The sequence below is a fragment of the Cricetulus griseus genome, chromosome 6 (genome assembly GCF_003668045.3).
Source record: "Cricetulus griseus strain 17A/GY chromosome 6, alternate assembly CriGri-PICRH-1.0, whole genome shotgun sequence".
NCBI classification, from domain to species: domain Eukaryota; kingdom Metazoa; phylum Chordata; class Mammalia; order Rodentia; family Cricetidae; genus Cricetulus; species Cricetulus griseus.
In genome coordinates this window covers 91,657,824-91,678,926 of record NC_048599.1, presented here as the reverse complement: position 1 = coordinate 91,678,926, position 21,103 = coordinate 91,657,824, and the positions used below count along the sequence as shown (strand labels likewise).

General features: G+C 39.1%; 1 protein-coding gene across 2 annotated transcripts in view; it reads left to right on the top strand.

Moving 5' to 3' along the window:
- The window catches only part of Itgav (integrin subunit alpha V), a 78,957-nt gene that overhangs the window by 31,995 nt on the left and 25,859 nt on the right, over nucleotides 1-21,103 (top strand). For both annotated transcript variants that reach the window (XM_027420065.2, XM_027420064.2), the window contains exons 5-17: nucleotides 1,519-1,580; nucleotides 3,575-3,620; nucleotides 4,334-4,459; nucleotides 5,156-5,200; nucleotides 6,113-6,156; nucleotides 6,564-6,620; nucleotides 7,877-7,929; nucleotides 8,722-8,924; nucleotides 12,551-12,742; nucleotides 14,785-14,830; nucleotides 16,841-16,948; nucleotides 18,631-18,689; nucleotides 20,149-20,303. In XM_027420065.2, coding sequence (XP_027275866.1) covers nucleotides 1,519-1,580; nucleotides 3,575-3,620; nucleotides 4,334-4,459; nucleotides 5,156-5,200; nucleotides 6,113-6,156; nucleotides 6,564-6,620; nucleotides 7,877-7,929; nucleotides 8,722-8,924; nucleotides 12,551-12,742; nucleotides 14,785-14,830; nucleotides 16,841-16,948; nucleotides 18,631-18,689; nucleotides 20,149-20,303 — 1,196 coding nt within the window. The remainder of the gene's footprint in view (nucleotides 1-1,518; nucleotides 1,581-3,574; nucleotides 3,621-4,333; nucleotides 4,460-5,155; nucleotides 5,201-6,112; nucleotides 6,157-6,563; nucleotides 6,621-7,876; nucleotides 7,930-8,721; nucleotides 8,925-12,550; nucleotides 12,743-14,784; nucleotides 14,831-16,840; nucleotides 16,949-18,630; nucleotides 18,690-20,148; nucleotides 20,304-21,103) is intronic.

The following is a 21,103-nucleotide window of genomic DNA, read 5'->3' as shown; positions in this document are numbered from 1 at the left end:
AAAAATTTACATTAGAGTAGTGTTACACTCTTGTGGCCGTTTTCTTAAAACAAAAAAATATTTTACTGTGTAATCTTGGGGCAGTTCCCAGATTTTAAAAGTGGGTTCAAAAGTTTTGAAGGGATTCTTTCACACACACAAGCATACACACACACTCTCAGAAGTTTGACATTATGATTCAAATGAACTATTTTTGATGTCTGTATTTGAGTGACCCAGGTGTAACTTTTGATATGTTTGCAACATCAGGGCACAAATTCTTTGGTAACTGAAGGATGGCATTCATAAAGGAAGACTTTTAAAATTCATCAGCACCTCTATTCTGGGTGTGGTATTGCTCATGATTAAAGTTAGTTTAGATTAATTGGGTAGTTACTTAGTTCAGAATCAGTCACTTTTCCTGAGATATATAAAAAAAAGAATAATCTCAGGAAAACAAATTATTAACTGCTGTGGTTGGAAAACACCTTGAGAACCATGTTTAAATGAACTTAATTAGCTCCTGTGACTATAGCAAGAATAGTTGCATATTTACTCTTTATAGAACTTTGCAATTTTCTGAAATTCTTCACCATGTTATTTATAATTCTTTCATTGTTTGTTTGTTTGGTTTTGAGACAGGGTCTCTCTATTACATAGCTCTGGCTGTCTTGGAACTCATTATGTAGACCAGGCTGACCCCAAACTCACAGAGATCCTCCTGTCTCTGCCTCTTGAGTGCTGGGATTAAAGGCGTGCACCACCACCTGCACCACCACCACCCGGCTTAGTTTTTTATTTTTATCATCATCTATAAAATGCAGACATAGGAAATATATTAGGACTGTATGGGTTCTTTTTGTTGTTTTCCCTATGTTTAGTAAAGACATAGCAACCATAAGATAACAGGAAGCAAGCAGCATTTCAGAAAGAAGGCTTAAATTTTTGGATGAAAGCTCACTGGTGTTTACTGTATAATGGGCCACTATTGGCATCTTTTCAAAAAAGAAGATGTAATTGAATAGAGAGTGTACATTCTAGAATAAATTGCATATCATAATATCTTGTGAGATTTTAAGTAATGTATTTATTTTGCATACTCAGTATTTGATGCATTGTGATACAAGCTATAATCTTCCTGTGAGTTATGTTTGAAGCAAGTAGTTTAATCTAGCTGTGGGGACAGGTGTCTTAATCCCAGTACTTGAGAGGCAGAGTCAGGAGGATCCTGAATTTGAGGCCAGTCTGGACTACATATCTGAAAAAGAAGAAGAAGAAGATGATGATCTTAGCTGATCTTTCTGGTCCTTGGCGACTGGCCCACACAGTCTACACCCCAATGTCTCTGGTTTTTTATCTGACATGAAGAAATGACCCCAAGGAACATTTGAACTAGTATGAGAATAGCTAGGTGCCTGAGTGAGTTGTTTAAAGAAACCATGGCTCAAACAATAGCAGATTTATTTATTTCATGCTTTGTTTGTGTTGTGTTATTGCTTGTTTTGGGGTTTGTGTCTATTTCCAATCTTTTTATTTTAGAAAATATTGATGCTGATGGACAGGGATTTTGTCAAGGAGGATTCAGCATTGATTTTACTAAAGTAAGTTCTCATTTAAGACAGATTCCGATCTTCTTTACTGAGTAAACCGGATTTAAAAATACATGGTACTTGCTTCAGCTTCTTTATACTTACTGTATTTTAATGAAAATAGTTATAAAGCAGTCTGTTTATTTTGATATTCTTTGACTTATGTCCCCTCCTTCATAAATGTTGCTTATTTTGAAGTGGTGAGATATAGCACAATGATAATGGAGGAAAGTAGAAAATTTCTTTGGTAAATGATTGGTAACTATGCTGACATTGAAGTGTCTAGGGCAGGCAGGCGAGACTGTCTCAGCCAGTAAAGGCACTTGTCATCCAAGCCTGATGACTGGAGTTCAATACCTGCAATCCATTTGAACTGACTCTACATATTTGTCCTCTGATCTCCATATGTATACCTCCCTTACTTACATCATGCCCCAACACACACACACACACACACACACACACACACACACACACAGAGAGAGAGAGAGAGAGAGAGAGAGAGAGAGAGAGACTTACATACACATATACATATACACAGAACACCCACATACACATTCACAAGCATGCACACACACACACACACACACACACACACACACACACACACACACTTAAAATTTTCACCTACCTATGGGAATTAATAAAATATTACAGTTTCTTTTTCAACTGAAATTGGTTTTTCACAAAAGCTATCAATGGGAATTTTGTTACAAAATTAGTCTAATTACATAAAAGCTGAGAAATGTATCTGTTTACCATCTGTTTTTTGTATGTAGGTGCCAAGTGAAGCAGAGACAATTTAAAAATGGTGGAAAAGCTCATGAGCATATTTTTAACTAAACTTGACATGTTCTTCAAACTTGATAGTTTCCAGTCTAAATAAAAATTTCATTGACATTTTTAAAGACAAACTTTAAGTATGCTTCTAGATGATTTTTTTTTGTTCATTTCACCATCTTTTTGTCAGCTATCTAAAAGTTTTGAGCATGGAGTTGATGATATTAATCCCTCTTGGGAGAAACTACAGAAATAGATTGATTAATTAGAGCTTCCTGGGCCTGAGAGGAGGCACATACCATAATCCTAACAGTCAGAAGGCTGAGGCAGAAGGATTGCAAGCAAGTTCAGAACTACTCTGGCTACACGATGAGACCCTGTTACAAAGCAAAAAGCAACACCCAAAGCAACAATAGCAGCAATAAAAGTAGAATGTGAAGTTATGTATGTACATTTAGGAGGAAAAAAATACCTTCACTGTGGCAAGAAAAAATTCCAAGACATCATGTACAAACACAAAATACCTTGAATTAGATCCTTGCACTTCCTTACAGGTTTAAAAAGTGCTGGTGTTTGCCGGGCGTTGTTGGCGAACGCCTTTAATCCCAGCACTCGGGAGGCAGAGACAGGTGGATCTCTGTGAGTTAGAGGCCAGCCTGGTCTCCAGAGCGAGTGCCAGGATAGGCTCCAAAGCTACACAGAGAAACCCTGTCTTGAAAAACAAAACAAAACAAAACAAACAACAAAAATCCCCAAAACAAACAAACAAAAAAAGGGGTGATGTTCTTCACTGAACTTTTTCCCCTCTGAAGCCACACATCTATAAGTTGGTGAGACACTAACATTGTTTCCCTTTGGCAGAACATTTCTTAGTGATCATTAGAAAATGTGTCTCAAGTGGCATAAATCTAATATATGAAGTGAAGAAGCAACCTTTTCCTTATTGTAAACAAGTACTACTTCCACCAGTACCTCACTCAGGGTATAGGACAGTCAAGATGAAGATATTAGACTCATTTAATACTGGTAATAGTGATAATTAAATTCTTGATTCCTTTAGAAATGTAAATGCATACTACTTGAAACTGAGTTAGCTGAGTTAACAACGGTGTTACTTAATAATAATGTTAATTTAATATATGTGTAAGTTATCTGTAAAGTTTAGCATATTCATTTCTTGTCCAAGCTTGTTAAGTATCTTCCTTCTGTTCTGTGATTTGATCTAGGCTGACAGAGTACTTCTTGGTGGTCCTGGTAGCTTTTATTGGCAAGGTAGGTTCATATTTTTCAACTGAATACTTGGCTACTCATTTGCCCATGAAGTATCTTGAATTACATTAAAGAAAGAAATATGAAATGTAACTTAAGTGTACAAATTATCTGTTATACAGTGTTTTTAGATTTGAATTTGATGTGCTATCTATGGTATATGTTAAATGTGCATATATTCCAGATCAACAGTTTTAAAGGTAAATTTAAAGTGAACATATAAAATCATTGAAATTCTTTTTTAATTGTAAGTGGCATGTATTTTATTTCTATACTCCATCCCACTGATCTATGTAAGATACATCTTCTATAATATATTGATATCATGACTATATAAGTGGCCTGCAATATACAGCTAAAGACTCAATTCACAGAATATTTTAGACAGTGTGTGTGTGTGTGTGTGTGTGTGTGTGTGTGTGTGTGTGTATGGTTTAGGGTTGTTTGAGACCAATGAGTAGAAATTGTGATGTCTAGTCAGGACTAGTGGTGAACATTAATAAGCCCACCATCACTCAGGCACTGGGACAGAAGAATTTAGAGTTCAAGGCCAGCCTGTGCTATATAGTAGGACCCCACCCCACCAACAATAGAATTAAGCAAAACACTAGAATAATGTCCCTCAGGACTTTGGTCCACACATAACCACCCATTGTTTGTAACCCGAAGATCCCCTTAGAAGGCTATTTTACACATCCATGTCTTCTCTACCACAGGTCAGCTCATTTCAGATCAAGTGGCAGAAATCATATCTAAATATGACCCCAATGTCTACAGCATCAAATATAATAACCAGTTAGCAACTCGGGCTGCACAAGCAATTTTTGATGACAGCTATTTGGGTAAGTAAATGCAAAATATGGACTCTTTGTATGAAATTGTGGTGTAGTTGCCCTATTATTTTGCATATACTACTTTAAGAATGGGAAATGGGAAATAGATTAATTTTAAAAAATCTAAGGGACATACAGCATCAAATGGCCATTCAGTAATGAAGAAAGTACTTATTTATACACTGCTAGTAATAGACACTAACCTTGAAACCTGATTCCTGTGTTCTAGGCATTGTCTAAGTGTTTTCCTTGTATTGCTCATGTAATCCCCACAAGTCTATAGTGTGCACCATTCCCACTCGCATTTTTATAGGTAATGATGCTGAGGCAGGCACAGAGGCGGTGCTGAGTCCCAGCAAAGGCATTTTGACTACCGAACTTTTAGACATAGGTTTCAAGATTTATTAGTGTCTGTTCTCACCCTTTAAATTTCTTTGTTATTTATGGAAACAAATTACATCGCAGAAGTAGGACTTGATGACTCAGAGAGTCTGTTATTCCTTGTTCCCTTTGGACAAACTGCAGATTTACCCTGTTTTTAACACTCCGTAGTTTTCTAACAGGGATGCCCCCTTCTTGAGTAGTTAACTGACTTACTGCCTTTAAAATTTGCTTGTCATATGCACATGACTTCTTTACCCCAGAGGAAGGAGAAGCTGCAAATACTTTGAGGGATTCATGGTGTCGCCTTTCATTCCTGTCTAGGGTACTCTGTGGCTGTGGGAGACTTCAATGGTGACGGCATTGAAGGTAGGAAGAGTTTGGTCTATCCTTAACGCGTCTCGAATGAGCATTTGAAACACAAGACAATTTCAGCAGTTTGCAAACCATTACTATGGAATATACAGAAGGAATAATATACAGAAGGGGCACGGGGCCGGTGTGTGTGTGTGTGTGTGTGTGTGTGTGTGTGTGTGTGTGTGTGTGTGATGGGTCGGGACATGGATGAAGTTACCCCTGGTCTCTGCTATAAGTTCTGCCTGGCAGGGTGGCTGAAGGGCTGGAGCTCTTTCCCCATCCCTTTCTAGGCCCTGACAAGACCTGTCTGTGTGGAGAGGAGGCTTTTCCTCTTTTAGGTTGATCTGTGGCTTGTGGGCAAAGCCTGGGAGCCGGCTGTTCCTCCTTGCCCTGGTTCAGAAGTGAGTGTAGCAATCCTGGATATCACATAGGTCATGCTTCTGGCCCCGGCCACCAGTCTCATTTCAGTTTACTTTGAGGTGTTTTTCATTACTGTAAATATAGCTTTTCTTAGTTGCTGCAGAGCTTGCTCTTTCTATTCCTGTTTAGTAAAATGGCAAGCAATTTGAGGTCTTACTTGCATGTGTAAGGTCCTGGCTGTCCTTGAACTCACTTTGTAGACCAGTCTGCCATTGAATTTAATCTGCCTGCCTCTGCCTCCTCAGTGCTGGGATTAAAGGTGTGCACCACCATGACCACCCATCGTATTTGAGTTGTTAGTAATGTTTTTATGACTTATAAATCACGTTTTTATAATTTAAAATGTGAGGGTTACCTCGTTTGCAATGTCTATTTAAAAAAAATCTTTAGTTTGTTTCCTACTGGATTAATAAAACTTCAAGCTCTCTGGTAGAATACCTACATCTGTAAATTCCAGTGTTTGTCTTAAAAATGAGTAATTAAGTTTTTATTTTCTTCCCCCAGATTTTGTTTCAGGAGTTCCCAGAGCAGCACGGACTTTGGGAATGGTAAGAGTGTTTCAACATCTGGGGGCAGGGGCTGGGAGCTGGTCTGAAGATGGGAGGGTTCTTGCCTCACAAGCATGAAGACCCCTGTTTGGATCTCCTACATGCCTGTAAAAGCAGGACCATCACACTGTAACCCTAGTGCTGCTGTGGGTTTGGGTGTAGAGACAGGGGCCTCCTGTCGTCACACTAGTGGATGAGCTCCAGGGTTAGAAAGTGACTGTCTCAAAAAAGGATAAAGATAACCGACTTCAGCCTCTGGCCACAACACAAATACACATGCCTTCTTCCCTCCATGCATATATTCCTACAGACACGTTCATAACACCCCCCACCCCCCCACCCCCTGCCAAAATCTGTAGCTATCGTCAATTTTATTGTATTTCGTTTACTTTTGTTTTCCTACACAGGTTTATATTTATGATGGGAAAAACATGTCCTCTTTACACAATTTTACTGGTGAACAGGTATGCTATTAAAATGTCACACCTCCATTATAAAAATTCACTGAAGAGTATGTAGGAAGTGAAAATACAGATGTCATCTACAGTATAACTTGACCCAGCTGCCGAAGGGCCTCCTTGCTGCTGCTTTCTCTCATGTGCAAGTGTGTGTGAAAGTTGGTTGGTTTCTTTTGTTTCCAGTTTGTGTCTTTAGTCAGTCAGCATTTTGTGGAAATGGCTTAATGAGTCTACACATACAATGCTATAAATAGCAGGGTTTCTCTAGCTGTAGCCCTAGCTGTGCTGGAACCAGGCTGGCCTTAAACTGAGTGATCTACCTGTCTCTGCCTCACAAGTGCTGTGATTCAAGGTGCACTGCTTGCCTAGCTTTAGGTATTTTACCTTTGTTTTTAACCAAAATATTTTAGTTTAGCAAACTTTTTTGTCCTTGCATATAATAGTTGGTTTTTGTTTGCTGGTTTTTTTTAAAAATAAAAGTAAAATTGTACATACACAAAAGCATAAAATTTCCCCTTGATGTCATTAAAGTTTCCTAAAAGAATGACCTATGAGCTGAGTGTGGTGGAACGCCTTTGATCCTGCACTCAGGAGGCAGAGGCAGGTGGATCTCTGAGTTTGAGGCTAGCCTGGTCTACAGAGCAAGTTCCAGGACAGTCAGAATTACACAGAGAAACCCTGCCTCAAAAACCCAAAGGGAAAAAGAAAAGGAAAAGGAGAAGGAAAGAGAAAAAAAGAAAAGAATGACCTATGTGTTTCAGTTTTATTAGATGCCAGAAAGGGCACAACACAGATGTGTGTATTATTGATGATATATTCATAGTTGCACTTCAAAATAAAAATTCTTCAGTTAAGTGTGATACAAGCTATTCTGAATGAGTATATCTTGTTTGTGTGTCTCAGAATTAGGTTACAAGTTGGTAACAATAAAGGAAAAGTTTCACAGGAAGCAGAGGGGGAAAAACCTCCCAGTTTTGTATCCAGAGTAGCAACCTTCTTATTTCGTGTTTGGGCTTTGGGAGAGGAGGAGGGGACGAGAAACCTCATGGCTGAGACCATGAAATGTGTTTTTTCCCATAGATCTAGAAAAATTAAAAAGCTGTATTAAGCAGTTGTCTTCATGTTAGTAAAATAGACAAAGACATTGAGATTGAAACGCTAAATGCACAGAAAAAGAAATCATCCTATCTATGTGATATAAATGCTAACCACATATTCCGGTAAGATGAAATGTACATGTCTTGTCCCATCTTCTTCTGCAGATGGCTGCATATTTTGGATTTTCTGTAGCTGCCACGGACATTAATGGGGATGAGTAAGTTAAAAAAAATGTTTCCAGAAACCATTTTCTTCTGTGTTTATAAATGCTTGATTAAAACTAAACAGTATTTCTTCTGTTTCTTTGTCTGCTCCCTGTTAATCTTCTGTCACTCTAAGAAAGGAATTTGACACTAACTAATCATGAATTTGGGAAGACCTCCGAGTTGGTCCTAAGCTTTAAAATAACTCTAGAGCAGTGGTTCTCAACCTTCCTAATATCTGGACCCTTTAATACAGTTCCACACGGTGTGGTGACCCCGAAACCATAAAGTTATTTCATTGCTACTTTATAACTGTAATTTTGCTACTGTTAAGAATTGTAATGTAAATATCTTATGTGCAGGATATCTGATATGAGACCCCGTGGGGCCACAACCCATAGGTTGAGAACCGGTGTCTTAAACACGACCATGTGATTTTATGAGTCATCTGCAATGCTTCTATGTAGCCATAAGAGGCTTGCAAAGGGGGTGGGAAATAGTTTTATTAACAGTGTGCTGATGAGGGGGTGAGGGGGGGGGTGGCCTGAAAAACTGCTCAGCGGGAAAGAGCACTGGCTAACCCTGAAGAAGTCTTGGGTTTGATTCACAGTGCCCCCACATGGTGGTTCATAACCATCTCAATTCTAGTTCTAGGGATCCAACGCCCTTTTCTGGCATCTGAGGGCACTCGGGCACACACAGACGTACATGCAGGCAAAACACGCATACACATAAAATAGAAAATTAAGAGAAATGCTTTTGGATGGACTTTGATCTTGTGTGTGAGGACATTTCTTTTCCTTCAGTTATGCAGATGTGTTTATTGGAGCACCTCTATTCATGGACCGGGGCTCTGACGGGAAACTCCAGGAGGTGGGCCAGGTCTCAGTGTCTTTGCAGAGAGCGTTGGGAGACTTCCAGACTACAAAGCTGAACGGATTTGAGGTTTTTGCCAGATTTGGAAGCGCCATAGCGCCTTTGGGAGACTTGGACCAGGATGGTTTCAATGGTAAGATCAAAGTGCTTTTCTGTCACCCGAAGAAGTCCAAAAATGCCATCTGTAGAACCTCTTATGGGCAAACCTACCCGCCGGAAAGATGGCGAGCACATCACTGACACTAAATTTAAAAACAAGTTGTTTTTTTTTTCTTCTGAAAAAAGAGCAAAAATTTTCAAAACGTGACTGTCATGAGCTAGAATGTCAACTGATTAAATTCTGAAAGGAGCCTTCATTCCCAGGGAGCCCTCTGCATCCTGCTGCACGGTAGCGCCCTCTACTGTCCATTTGACTCCATGTAAAAGCTCCCAGGCTCATTGTCAAAGCAATGATGACTTAATGCCTGCCTCCAGTCTGAGTTTCCACTAATATTTCTCTTATAGCTATAGCTTTATAGTGGCTGTGAAACCTCGGAGAGAGGTTGTGTGCTTTTTCATGGGGACCTGTAAAGGGCATAAGCCTGTAGTTTTATAGTAGTCCCATTTCAATAGTTTTTAAAGATACCTTTAAAAACAATAGTTGACTTTTACTACACAGCTCTTTTTCAGAACCTGAAAAACAGATGAAAAATTAGATACATGAAATAAATAAGAAGGATTTTTTTGTAAAAGAATAGTAAGGAGAGATGAGCTGTTGGTTTGTTTGTGTTATCAGCTGTATATAATGTAATAGAAAGAAAGTTATTAAGAAAAAGACTTGAGAAACTCGATAGTACAGCTGACTCTGACTATCTAGGAAAAGGAAATGCCTCCACTCCTGCCTTGTGGACAGTAGTATATCATACACCAGCTCGAATAACCATAGAGGATTTCAGCTTCAGTGACCACCTAGCTAAAGTTATATTTTGCTTCCTAAAATAGTCTTAAATCTTTTTTTTTTTTTTTTAGATCAAAGAACATAGAAGCAACTGTAGAATAAAGCTCATAGCAATATCTGGAAAGACGACAATTGTGGGTCAGGCCAAATCATTACTCAGTGATAACAAAACCTGAGCTAAGAAGGAAAACCGTGTCTGATTTTCTATCTTATGGGTCCCTTGCATTGTAACTGGGCTCTGTGGAACAGCTAAGACACCTGTCCCTTCCTTCCCTCCTTCCTTCCTTCTTTCCTTCCTTCCTTCCTTCCTTCCTTCCTTCCTTCCTTCCTTCCTTCCTTCCTTCCTTCTTTCCTTCCTTTCTTTTTGGCCTGTCCTGGAACTCACTCTGTAGACTGTGTTGGCCTCAAACACCTGCCTCTGCCTGCTGGGACTAAAGGCATGATACCACTGCCTGGTTTATAAAGATTTTTTTTTTTTTTTACAAAAAAGTTTAATGTTTAGAGATAAATACCTTAGAAGTGTTGACAGTTGGGGACTGAAGAGATGGCTCAGTGGTCAAGAGCATTGGCTGCTCTTCCAGAGGACACAGGTTCAATCCCCAGCACCTACATGGCGGCTCCCAGCTATCTGTCTGTCTGTTATTCCAGTTCTGGTGTACCCTGTGCCCTCACACAGACATGCATGTATGCAAAACACCAATGCACATAAAACAAAAATAAATCATTAAAAAAAGAGAAGTGTTGAAGGTCTAGAGAACTGTGAATAGTATTGTCTCTGGTGGAAGATTTCCTGAGCTATGTTTATGTAACTATGCTCATATGTGCTGTTAGCTAACTCCAATCTAATTTTGTTCAGATCTGATAACAGTGAGTGCCACTGTTTCAGTCTCCCAAACCCCCAGCAAAAAGAAAACTTAGATATCATCAAAAGGTGAATTTGTTACTTGCTTCTGTTACCTGATATGAAGCAAGTTTTTGTTTGTTTGTTTTTTTGCTTGTTTTTCAAAACAGGATTTTTCTGTGAAACAGTCCTGGCTGTCTTTGAACTCACAGAGATCTGCCTGCCTCTACCTCCTGAGTGCTGAGACTAAAGGTGTGCGCCACCATAGCCCATCCATATGAAGCAATTTAGGGAGGAAGGGTTTACTCTGGCTCACAGTTTTCGGGGGTGCAGTCCCTCATGGCCAGGAGAGCAATGGCAGTAGAAGCATAAAGGGCCTGGTCTCATTGTGCCTGGGAAGGCAGAGGCAGGTGGATCTCTGAGTTTGAGGCCAGCCTGGTCTACAGAGCAAATTCTCCATAGCGAAATCCTGTCTCCAAGAAAACAAGCAAAAAAGAGGGTAATCATCCACAAAAATTCTTAGGGAACCCAACATACAATAGAGTGTGTATGTGTAGGAAATACTGTTTTTAAAAGGACACTAGAATATGAATACCATGGTGTTTGAGATATTCCCAGGCATGGTGGTCTCTCATAAAGAATGAGCCATCCAGGCATGTTTGGTATCTCGGGATATCACTGAGGAGGCATGAGGTGGTTTAGTACAGTGAGGACATCAGAGCAGTTTGGTGTGGTCAGTACAGAGAAGCCATTATAAGCCAAAGAGACATCCATGTCTAGACTGGTAGCATCAGAGAAAGGAGAAATTAATATATGGCATTTAATTTCAAGTTAGTTGTGGCCATTATGACCATTTAGTACCATTTAGGGTTGTTTTAAATAATTAAAACTTTTATATGTTTTTGTTGTTTCAGTATTGTAACAATAAGTCTTTCTGCCAAGCTGCCCAAGCCCTGCTGCCATGTGGGCGCTTTCCGCCAGGCTGCCCAAGTTCCACCTGCCACCACGTTAAGGTCCCAAATAATACACAGAGACTTATATTTGTTACAAATGCTGCTTTGCCAAAGACTAGAATTTCTTATCTGCTAGCTCATTATTAATTATCATAAATCTATATATTTTATAAGACTTATCGAGGATGCCTTCCGCTGGCGCCCTCTCTTGCTGGCAGATCACATGGCGACTCTAGAGCAGAAACCAGGAGGAAGGGCAACAGAAAAAGGATGACTTCCTTCTTGTCCTTGCTTATATATGAGTCTGCCTGCTATGTCACTTCCTGCCTGGATGGCAAGACTTCTTTACTACATTTCCCAGAATCCTCCTTGACTCCTAGTCCCACCCATTTTTGCTTTCCTATTGGCCAACAATACTTTTTATCAATAAGACAAACATATACACAGAAGGATCTCCCCCATCATAGTATAAATTGAATAACATCAAGAAGTCAGAACTTTGAAATTGATGAGCCAGATTTTAATTTTGTAAAATAAAACTAATGCACAAATTAGAAGGAGAACCAGGGTGAATTTTAGACGATCTGTAAATCACATCTGTAATAGAAGATGACTCTTTTTAAGTTCAGAAAACTGAAGCCTCTCGTCCAAGATCAGACCCAGGGCTTCTGCCTCCAAATTAACATCATGTTTGCAGTTTTCCTTGGATCTCTTTGGATTAGAATGTCACTTTTTGTTTTGTTTTCTATTGTGTTGAGAGAATGTCAACTCTGTAGCTCAGAATGACCTCAAACTCAGAATCCTCCTGTGTTAGTCTCTTGAGTGTTGAGATTATGGGCACATGACCCTGTGACACCCTAGACTGCTACTCTGCAGAACTTCAAATCAACAGTTATCATAACATGGTTTGTGTGAATCATGTTAGTACTGAGAATCTCTTCTGGCCATCCCTGCCCACTTTCCTAATTCATCCCTCCTCCTCCTCCCCTGTGTCATTCATCTTCTCCACCTGCTCCCTCTGTCCACAGATATCGCAATCGCCGCTCCATACGGAGGTGAAGATCAAAAGGGACTTGTTTACATCTTCAATGGAAGATCGACAGGCTTGAATTCAGTGCCGTCTCAGATCCTTGAGGGGCAGTGGGCTGCTCAGAGCATGCCCCCAAGCTTCGGCTATTCAATGAAAGGAGCTACAGATGTAGACAGAAATGGATATCCAGGTACTTTCTACAAATACGCGTGGATCTTGGCTGTTTCAGTCCCAACTGTATTAGCTATTCTCTTCTTGTCTGTCATGCCATGTGATGTCCAAATGCTGATGAAGGCTTTACTGTCATCATCAACAGAGACAGGAAGAAAACACAGTCATGTTTGATGGGAGTGTGCAATACGAAACACACTTTTTTCCATTGTCTAATCACTTAAAGTATCAGAAAAAAATTATAGAAGCAATAAACAAAAGCCAAATGAACATTACAAGTTTTGAGAATGGCACCCATTGATGTTTGTTTTTAATGAACATATTTATTTATTTATTTATTTATTTATTTATTTATTTATTTATTTTTTGGTTTTTCAAGACAGGGTTTTTCTGTGTAGCTTTGGAGCCTATCCTGGCACTCACTCTGGAGACCAGGCTGGCCTCGAACTCACAGAGATCCACCTGCCTGTGCCTCCCTAGTGCTGGGATTAAAGGCATGCGCCACCACTACCCAGCGTTTAATGAGCATTTTTATGGACTGATACAATGGAGTGTGTGTGTGTGTGTGTGTGTGTGTGTGTGTGTGTGTGTGTGTATTTCTTTAGAATATCGGGAACATTTATTCTAAAACATGAATTTCATGTTCCCATAGGAACAAATAACTGTGTATCTTACTTTACCTTATATTTTGGTGTTTATACCTATACTTATAACTTTGTTGTATGTCCCTAAATATTTCCTTAGGACAAAATTCTGTATTTGTTATTTCAACAGCATGCTCTTTGTGTGTGTGTGTGTGTGTGTGTGTGTGTGTGTGTGTGTGTGTGTGTGTGAGAGAGAGAGAGAGAGAGAGAGAGAGAGAGAGAGAGAGAGAGAGAGCGTATGTGTACTGTGGCTGTGCTTCTTTGTATGCATGGCTGAAGGTGCATACATATGCACACGTACTGTTGTAGTGCTTGTTTGTATGTGTAGCTGAGGGCATATGAGGAGATTAGAGGATGTGTGTGGAGGTCAGAGTATAACCTTCTGGTTGATTCTTGCCTTTCCACCTTACTTGAGACAGGGTCTGTATGCTGCAGCATACCTTGCCTGGGAGCTTTGGATTCTACCATCTCCTAGTAGGAACATGCTAGGATTGTAGGCATTTGTATCATGTCCAGCTTTTACCTGGTTGTGACAGCCTGAATTCAGGTCATCGGGTTTAACTGGTAAACACTTTTACCCAGTGAGCTGTCTCCTCAGCCCCAAGAAGCATGCCCTTTTTGAAGCCATTAATAGACATTGCCAATTTTCAGTTTTATTTCCTCCACAAAGTGGCTTTTGTCAACTTTTTAAACACCCAATAACAGTGTGTGTGCTTATTTCCCCACACTTGTTCTTATTTTATAATAGTTTTGTCTATATAGTAGGTGAGTAATAATTTCAGTGGGTAGTTTTTGGATATTAGTAAGGATAAGTATTTTTGCATATTGAATATTCACTTTTGTAAATACTAAAAATATCTTTCTCCTCATTTGAAGTGGTTTTTCCCTTTTCATTCATTTATTTTTTTTTTAATTTGTTCAGTGCCTCACATATTGAGATACTATCTTCTTAATTCTTAAATTTATTTCCCAGTTTCTCATATTTGTATGAGGTGTACAGAAATTTTAGATCTTCCTGAAATCCAATCTATCTTTATGTTTTCTTACATTTCTTTTGTGTTGAGAGAGCCTCCTCAAATTTAGCTTGGGTATTTGTGGGATAGAACTCTGACTTAATTTTATCCAAATTGTGAACCAGTTTTACATAAAAACAAATGCATTTTGTCCTTGCTGCTTGAATTCTATCTACTCTCATATGTAGAATGTTTGTTTGTTTGTTTGTTTGGGGTTTGGTTTTCAAACCAAAGTCTAGTTGATGTTGATGGTTTATTCACCATTTGACATAGTTTTGCCTTGTGCATATTATCTTAAAATTTCCTGGCTTTGAGAATAAAATCTGGGAACATTAAGCATGTCATAGAATAATGCATATTTTAAAAAACATTTTTGTTCTTAACATGTTTTTTACTCTCTCAAGACTTAGTTGTAGGAGCTTTTGGTGTGGATCGAGCTATCTTATACAGGTATGTTCCATATTCCTTAATACAAGAATATTCAGAATTATTTGAAAAAAATTTTACTTAAGTACTCATTTTTGAATTTCAGTTTAATTTGATAAAATTATTTGTTCTATTCAATATTTGCTTCAAAATAGTGTATATTCAAGGAAGTCTCAAAGAACAGAGAGTTAGAGTTTTTAAAAAATATTTTAAGGAAAACATTCAGAATTTCTCCTCATTAACTTTTAAATTTTGCTTGGAGACATTCTTCTTCACTTTTAGTCATCAAAAATGGAAGACTAGTAGATGGGGTGTGTCCTTGCCTTGGGTAGTACTGGGCTCTATTCTTAAATTCCACAGAAATGAATTGAGGTGATAGAGATCTACATTCTCCTCAGCGTTATATGACCATTAATGTGGTATGTCATAGGTACCAAAACTCATTCATTTAAACTATAGCATAGTGTATAAATTCTCATGCTTCAGCTATAGCCATGCTCTCAGTTCTGTGTGTCATCACTTCCTCAGCCTCAGAACACCAGCTGGCCTCTTAAGTAGGCTGAGGTTCCTGCACTGTTATGGGGTGAACTTGGCAAGAGGTTGTTACCACTGGCTCTGTTAAGGAACTGTGATCCATCAACTTCTTCATAGCCATGGAGAACATAAACTTACAGAGCTCTAGACTTTATCATTTGAAGCAGCTTCATTGACCTGACCCCACTGTTTGTTAGCATAATACTTAGAGTTGTGCACCTGAGTTTTGCAAAACTATATTTACAAGTTGAATATCTCTGGTTTAAAATGCTTGAGACCAGAAGCGTTTCAGATTTTGGAGCTGTATGGGTTTTCAAGTATTTGCAGAGATTTGCCAGTTAGGCATTTTTAGTCTTAAAAATCCAAAACTTGAAATAGTCCAAAACATTTTTTGAGCATCTTGTTGGTATTTGAACTGTTTTAGGTTTGAGAGTCCATAGCCTTTCCGTTTGGATTTATTAGGTTATAGTAATGCTCATTATATATTTTAGTTTAAAAATTATTGTTAATAAGGAAACACTTGCATGAGGTAAATACTCAAATAATTGAGCGGGTGAACGTGGGTTGGAGAGATGGCTCAGCAGTTAAGAATGCAGTTAGAGGGCTGGAGAGATAGATGGCTTGGTGGTTAAAAGCACTGACTGCTCTTCTAGAGGACCCTGGTTCAATGCCCAGCACCCACATGGCTGCTCACAACTATCCATAACTCCTGTTCCAGGGGAAACTCCTGTTCCAGGGAATCTGACACTCTCACACAGACATGCGTGCAGGCAAAATACCAGTGTACATAAAATACAAGTAAATAAATTATTTAAACATTGCTGTTAGGAGCATGTACTGCTTTTGCAGAGGACCCAAGTTCAGTTCCTAGCACCCATGTCAGGCAGCTCACGATGGTCTGTGACTCCATCTCCATGGGATTGATGTCCTTTTATGGCCTCTGCATGCATCTGCACTCACCCCCCATAATTAAAAAAATAAAAATAAATATTTAAAAAAGAGCATACCGTAAACATGTGTGTGCTATACTGTAAATATTCTATTCATTAAGAAGCCATGCGTTTGCCTGTATGTGTGATCTGTAGGCATTCTACTTGTGTTGCAAGATCTTTTGACCTTTCCTGTTAATCTGCCTGTCAGCACAGATGGGTTTATGGCATTCACATTCCTCACTGTGTCCCCTCTAATTAGTTTTGGGTGTCCTAAAGTTATTAATAGTAGGGCTTTATTGTGCTAAATTCAGATAGGTTGACCAATTGTCTCATTTGCCTGGAGTAGAGCAATTGCCAGGATGCAGGACTGAATTAGGTCAGTTGTGGGTAAAATGAAAAAGTTGGTCATCTTATGTTTACAATTAGGCTAGTACAATTGTTGTTGCCATTACCAACAGTAATGGGCATTGAACTGCATCTGAGGTGAATGAGAATTTAATCCATCTATTTTTAAATAACATTTTCTCTCCCTTTTTCCTCCTCCTCCTCTTTTTAAATTTAAAACTAGAGCCAGACCCGTTGTCACTGTAAATGCTGGCCTTGAAGTGTACCCTAGCATTTTAAATCAAGACAATAAAATCTGCCCGCTACCTGGGACATCTCTCAAAGTTTCCTGGTAAGGATTTTTGTTTAGTAGTTGTTGTGAATAAGATTAATAGTTCAGTCACCATACCAACAACCCAGAGTTAGGTGGCAGGTTTGAAATATCATTGAGGCAGTTTCTGTGAACACAGCCTATGTCCTTGTCACAGATTAGGTTATGGAAGTCAAATTTCAGGAAAGCTATTTAAGTACAAGCTAATATGAAAGCAATGTTCAATGTATTATATATGGTAAAAAATGCATCAACAAGAAGGTAAGCATCCCTCAAAACCTTTTAGTTTAATTCTAAACAGGCCATTCTGAAAATTTATGTTTTTCTCAGAAATCATATATGTGAATGTTGCAAAAATTATTTTTCTCTAATAGTTTGTTGGTCATATGTTTGTTACAAACACACACACACACACACACACACAGAATGTATTTTCATAAATCCAGTAACTGAGTTCTCTATATTATACTTTCTCTTTTGTCTTGCATATGCAATTTTCATAATTTTCACTACATTTTCATTCAACTGTCCTATAGTTATCTTTTATTTAAGTGGACTTGTGTTATTTTACAAACTTTTTTATTTTCATGTATGTCAAAGTAAATATAAAAGTTAACTAATAAAAAGTCTTGACTCATGTATAACAAGAGCCACAAAGAGCAACCTGTCTTGAGGAATACTTTCACTGGTTTTTACACAGAAAAGCTAGGTAGAACTTATGGGTGTAATGGACACATGAGCAGATGGGAAAACTTTATAGGAAGGAGTCTGAGGAGGATGTTTTCCTAGCTTACTCGGTTATTACTGTAAGCACTGAGAGCTTGTAATTCTTATTTTCCATTGAATTAGGTTAAACATGATGTAACACTAGCCTTTTGTTTTATTGGCTGGCAACCAAGTTGTGAAGGCTTTGGCGTCGTTTTTACTGCTCTCCTCCACACTTGCTTTTCCTGTGGGTGTCGAGTTAGTGTTGCTATGTAGTCAAAATTAAAAGGTTCAAGTAGGATACGTAGAGCAGTGTATGGAGAGACAACACCATTTTCTATAGGAGCCCTCAGGCTTTTGTAATTGTGACCGTGGTACAGAGTGACAAATATATTTTACATCTTATTTCAGTGAATAAGAGACCAAGTCTAAAAAAAAAGGCAGAGAACAATAGAGGAAGACACCCAAAGTGGAATTGTGACCTCCTCCCTGCATGTATACATACATACACATACATGCAAACACACTGACAGGGAAGAGTATGAAGACATGGAGGAAGACGAAAGTGTTTTCTTGCACAGACTCTGTATCATCAGTTCTCTACGCCTGTATTTGTCAATTCAACCAACTGCGGATAAAAATACACAATAAAAATTGTGTCTGTCCTGGCTATGTGCTGACTGTTTTCCTGTCTTCCTTAAAAATACAATATAGCTGTGTTCACATACTATTTCCATTATATTAACTGTCAGAACTATTCTGTGAGTGACTGAAAGTCGGAGGGTGTCAGCTGTCTGCAGACACAACACCTTTTTCTACCAGAGCCCTCAGTATCCACTGATTTTGGTCTCTGGGAGTGGACAGCTAGTTCCTATAACCAACCCCCAGCACCCAGGATTCCAAGGGATAGCTACCTTAGAAAATGAATTTGGGTGGTATTCAATACTCTACGCAAACTAGACTGTAAGATTTACATTTGCAAACATTTTTTCTTGCAGTTTTAATGTCAGGTTCTGCTTAAAGGCGGATGGCAAAGGAACTCTTCCGAAGAGGCTCAGTGAGTATCTTGTGCAGAATTAGTGTGCTCATGGTACTACGGTCCAATGCTTATGTTTCAGGACAGACCATCAGTTACTTGAATAGTTGTTATCATCATTGTGATCTGTGTTTTTATGCTGAAGGCATTTATGATGCATAATTATATGTGATTGCTTGCTTCAGCAGCTCCTAGGCCAGCTCAGATGCAGAGTATTTGTTACTGGACATTGTGAAGGTAAGAGTGGTGAATAGGCAGCATTTAGAATGTTGAGCGGTTAATGATGTGAGGTAAATGAGGTCTGGAGGAGACCCATTGTTTATGCTCTACTGAGTCCTTAGACAGGGAGAAAGGTCTTTGTTGCTACATTCAGTCTGTGGAGCCGACAGTGTCCCTTCTTTGCTGGAATGATGGGAGTGGCTCTGAAAGCAGATTTGCCAGTTGACTTCTGCTAGTGCAGATAGGGTGGACAAGAAGAATGCTAAAAGAGCTGACTACTCTCAGTGGGAATGTACAGAGGATGGCAAGCGGGATCTCCCTGGGGGATCAGATGTATGTAGAGACCTCAAGGAAATGAGGGAACAAGGGATGTTGCTGGGACTGTTTCACACCTGAGAATGGCCCCAAGAAGCCTGTGCTGGAGTGAACTCACTGCTGCAAGAATAGGGCAAAGTAGTTGTCAAGACCAGAAAGGGGATATGTCTGCATTTTTGAAATTGAACATCTAAAGAAATTTACAAAGAGACTTGAGGTTTTCAAAAATTGCACTATATTTGCCAGGAGATGGTGATGCAAACGCCTTTAATCCCAGCACTCTCGGGAGGCAGAGGCAGGCTGATCTCTGAGAGTTCCAGGCCAGCCTGGTCTACAAAGCTACAGAGAGAAATCCTGTCTCTGGGAAAAAAAAAAAAAGAACATAGTTTTCACTTTAAGGGCCAGCTTCATTGGAAACACCATTTCAAGTGATATAAAGTGTTCATAGTACTCAATATAATGATTAGATACACATTAGTCAATACTTATGAAACCAGCAAGACACTTGGATTAAGTTGTATGTGTGGTGTGTGATTATGCATATTGTGAGGGGGGTAGAACCCAGGGTCTCACATACTCTATTACCAATCTGTACCCCTCATCCAATGGTAAAAGTTTTAATTTACTTATGTTTCAGTCCATAATGTTCCTTCCTAAGCTTAAATTAAAAGTCATTTTTTTTCCTTCTGATAACCTGGTTTCATTACTGTCACTGTAAATTATGTATGGTATTCTTTTGGGACGGGGGATAAGTGAATTATTTAGCTATTCTTTTTCTGGAATTAATTTGTTGCTGTCTTACCACAGTGCTTAAGCATTTTAATGAATTTAGAAGTAATTTACTTTTCAGAAATGAGTTTCTCTGCTTCCAGGGAAACTCTAGATTGCTAGGACAGTGACCTTTCCCCAAGGAATGTGTTGGTTATAAATGCTTTGGTTTGTATAGACTTCCAGGTGGAGCTTCTTTTGGATAAACTCAAGCAAAAGGGAGCAATCCGACGAGCACTGTTTCTCCATAACAGGTCCCCAGGGCACTCCAAGAACATGACTGTTTTCAGGGGGGGACAGATGCAGTGTGAGGAGCTGGTCGCCTATCTTCGGGTAAGAAACACTCTGCACCATTATCTTTTCCTTGTCGCTTATTTCTCTTTCATGTGTGTGTCTTTTCCTTTCTGTAAATGGGTGTTTAATCAAAGCTCAGAGAAATATACCTGAGAAAATTGGCTTTTCCAGTGTTAAAGACCAATGGAGATAGTTTATCCCTATCAGATGGGTGATTGAGGAAGCCTTCCACTGTGGTAATTCTGAATAAGTCCTGAAAAAAACATATTTTAAAATATTGCTGGGCTCTCTAGGGTCCAAAAAGTAAGCAATCCACTGGAAGTCCCCAGTGGCCAAATTTGAAGTCTGAGTTGTAAACTACTGTGTGAGCCTAGTTTGAGGCAAAACCATCCAAAGCAGGGATGGTTTTGACTATAGGCATCAGGCAGAGATTGAGATTTACCTGGGACCTTCTGCAGTTTGAGACTTGATTGATCCTTGCCTGACACGGAAGGTTCCTGGCACAGAGATACACCTTGACACCAGCATGAAGGAATGCAGGGCCGTTGCATAGGAGTTGTACAGTTTGGGAGCCAGGTGAAGTGCAATCAAGCAGGAATCTTATGTATGTATGTATGTATGTATGTATGTATGTATGTATGTATGTATGTATGTATGTATCTGTCTGTCTGTCTGTCTATCTATCTATCTATCTATCTATCTATCTATCTATCTATCTATCTATCTATCGTGTGTGATTGTTTTACTTGCATGTGGATGCACCAACTTCTCAGGAACTGTAGTTACATCCCCTGTGAGCTGCTATGTGAGTACTGGGGACTGAACACAGGGCTTCTTTA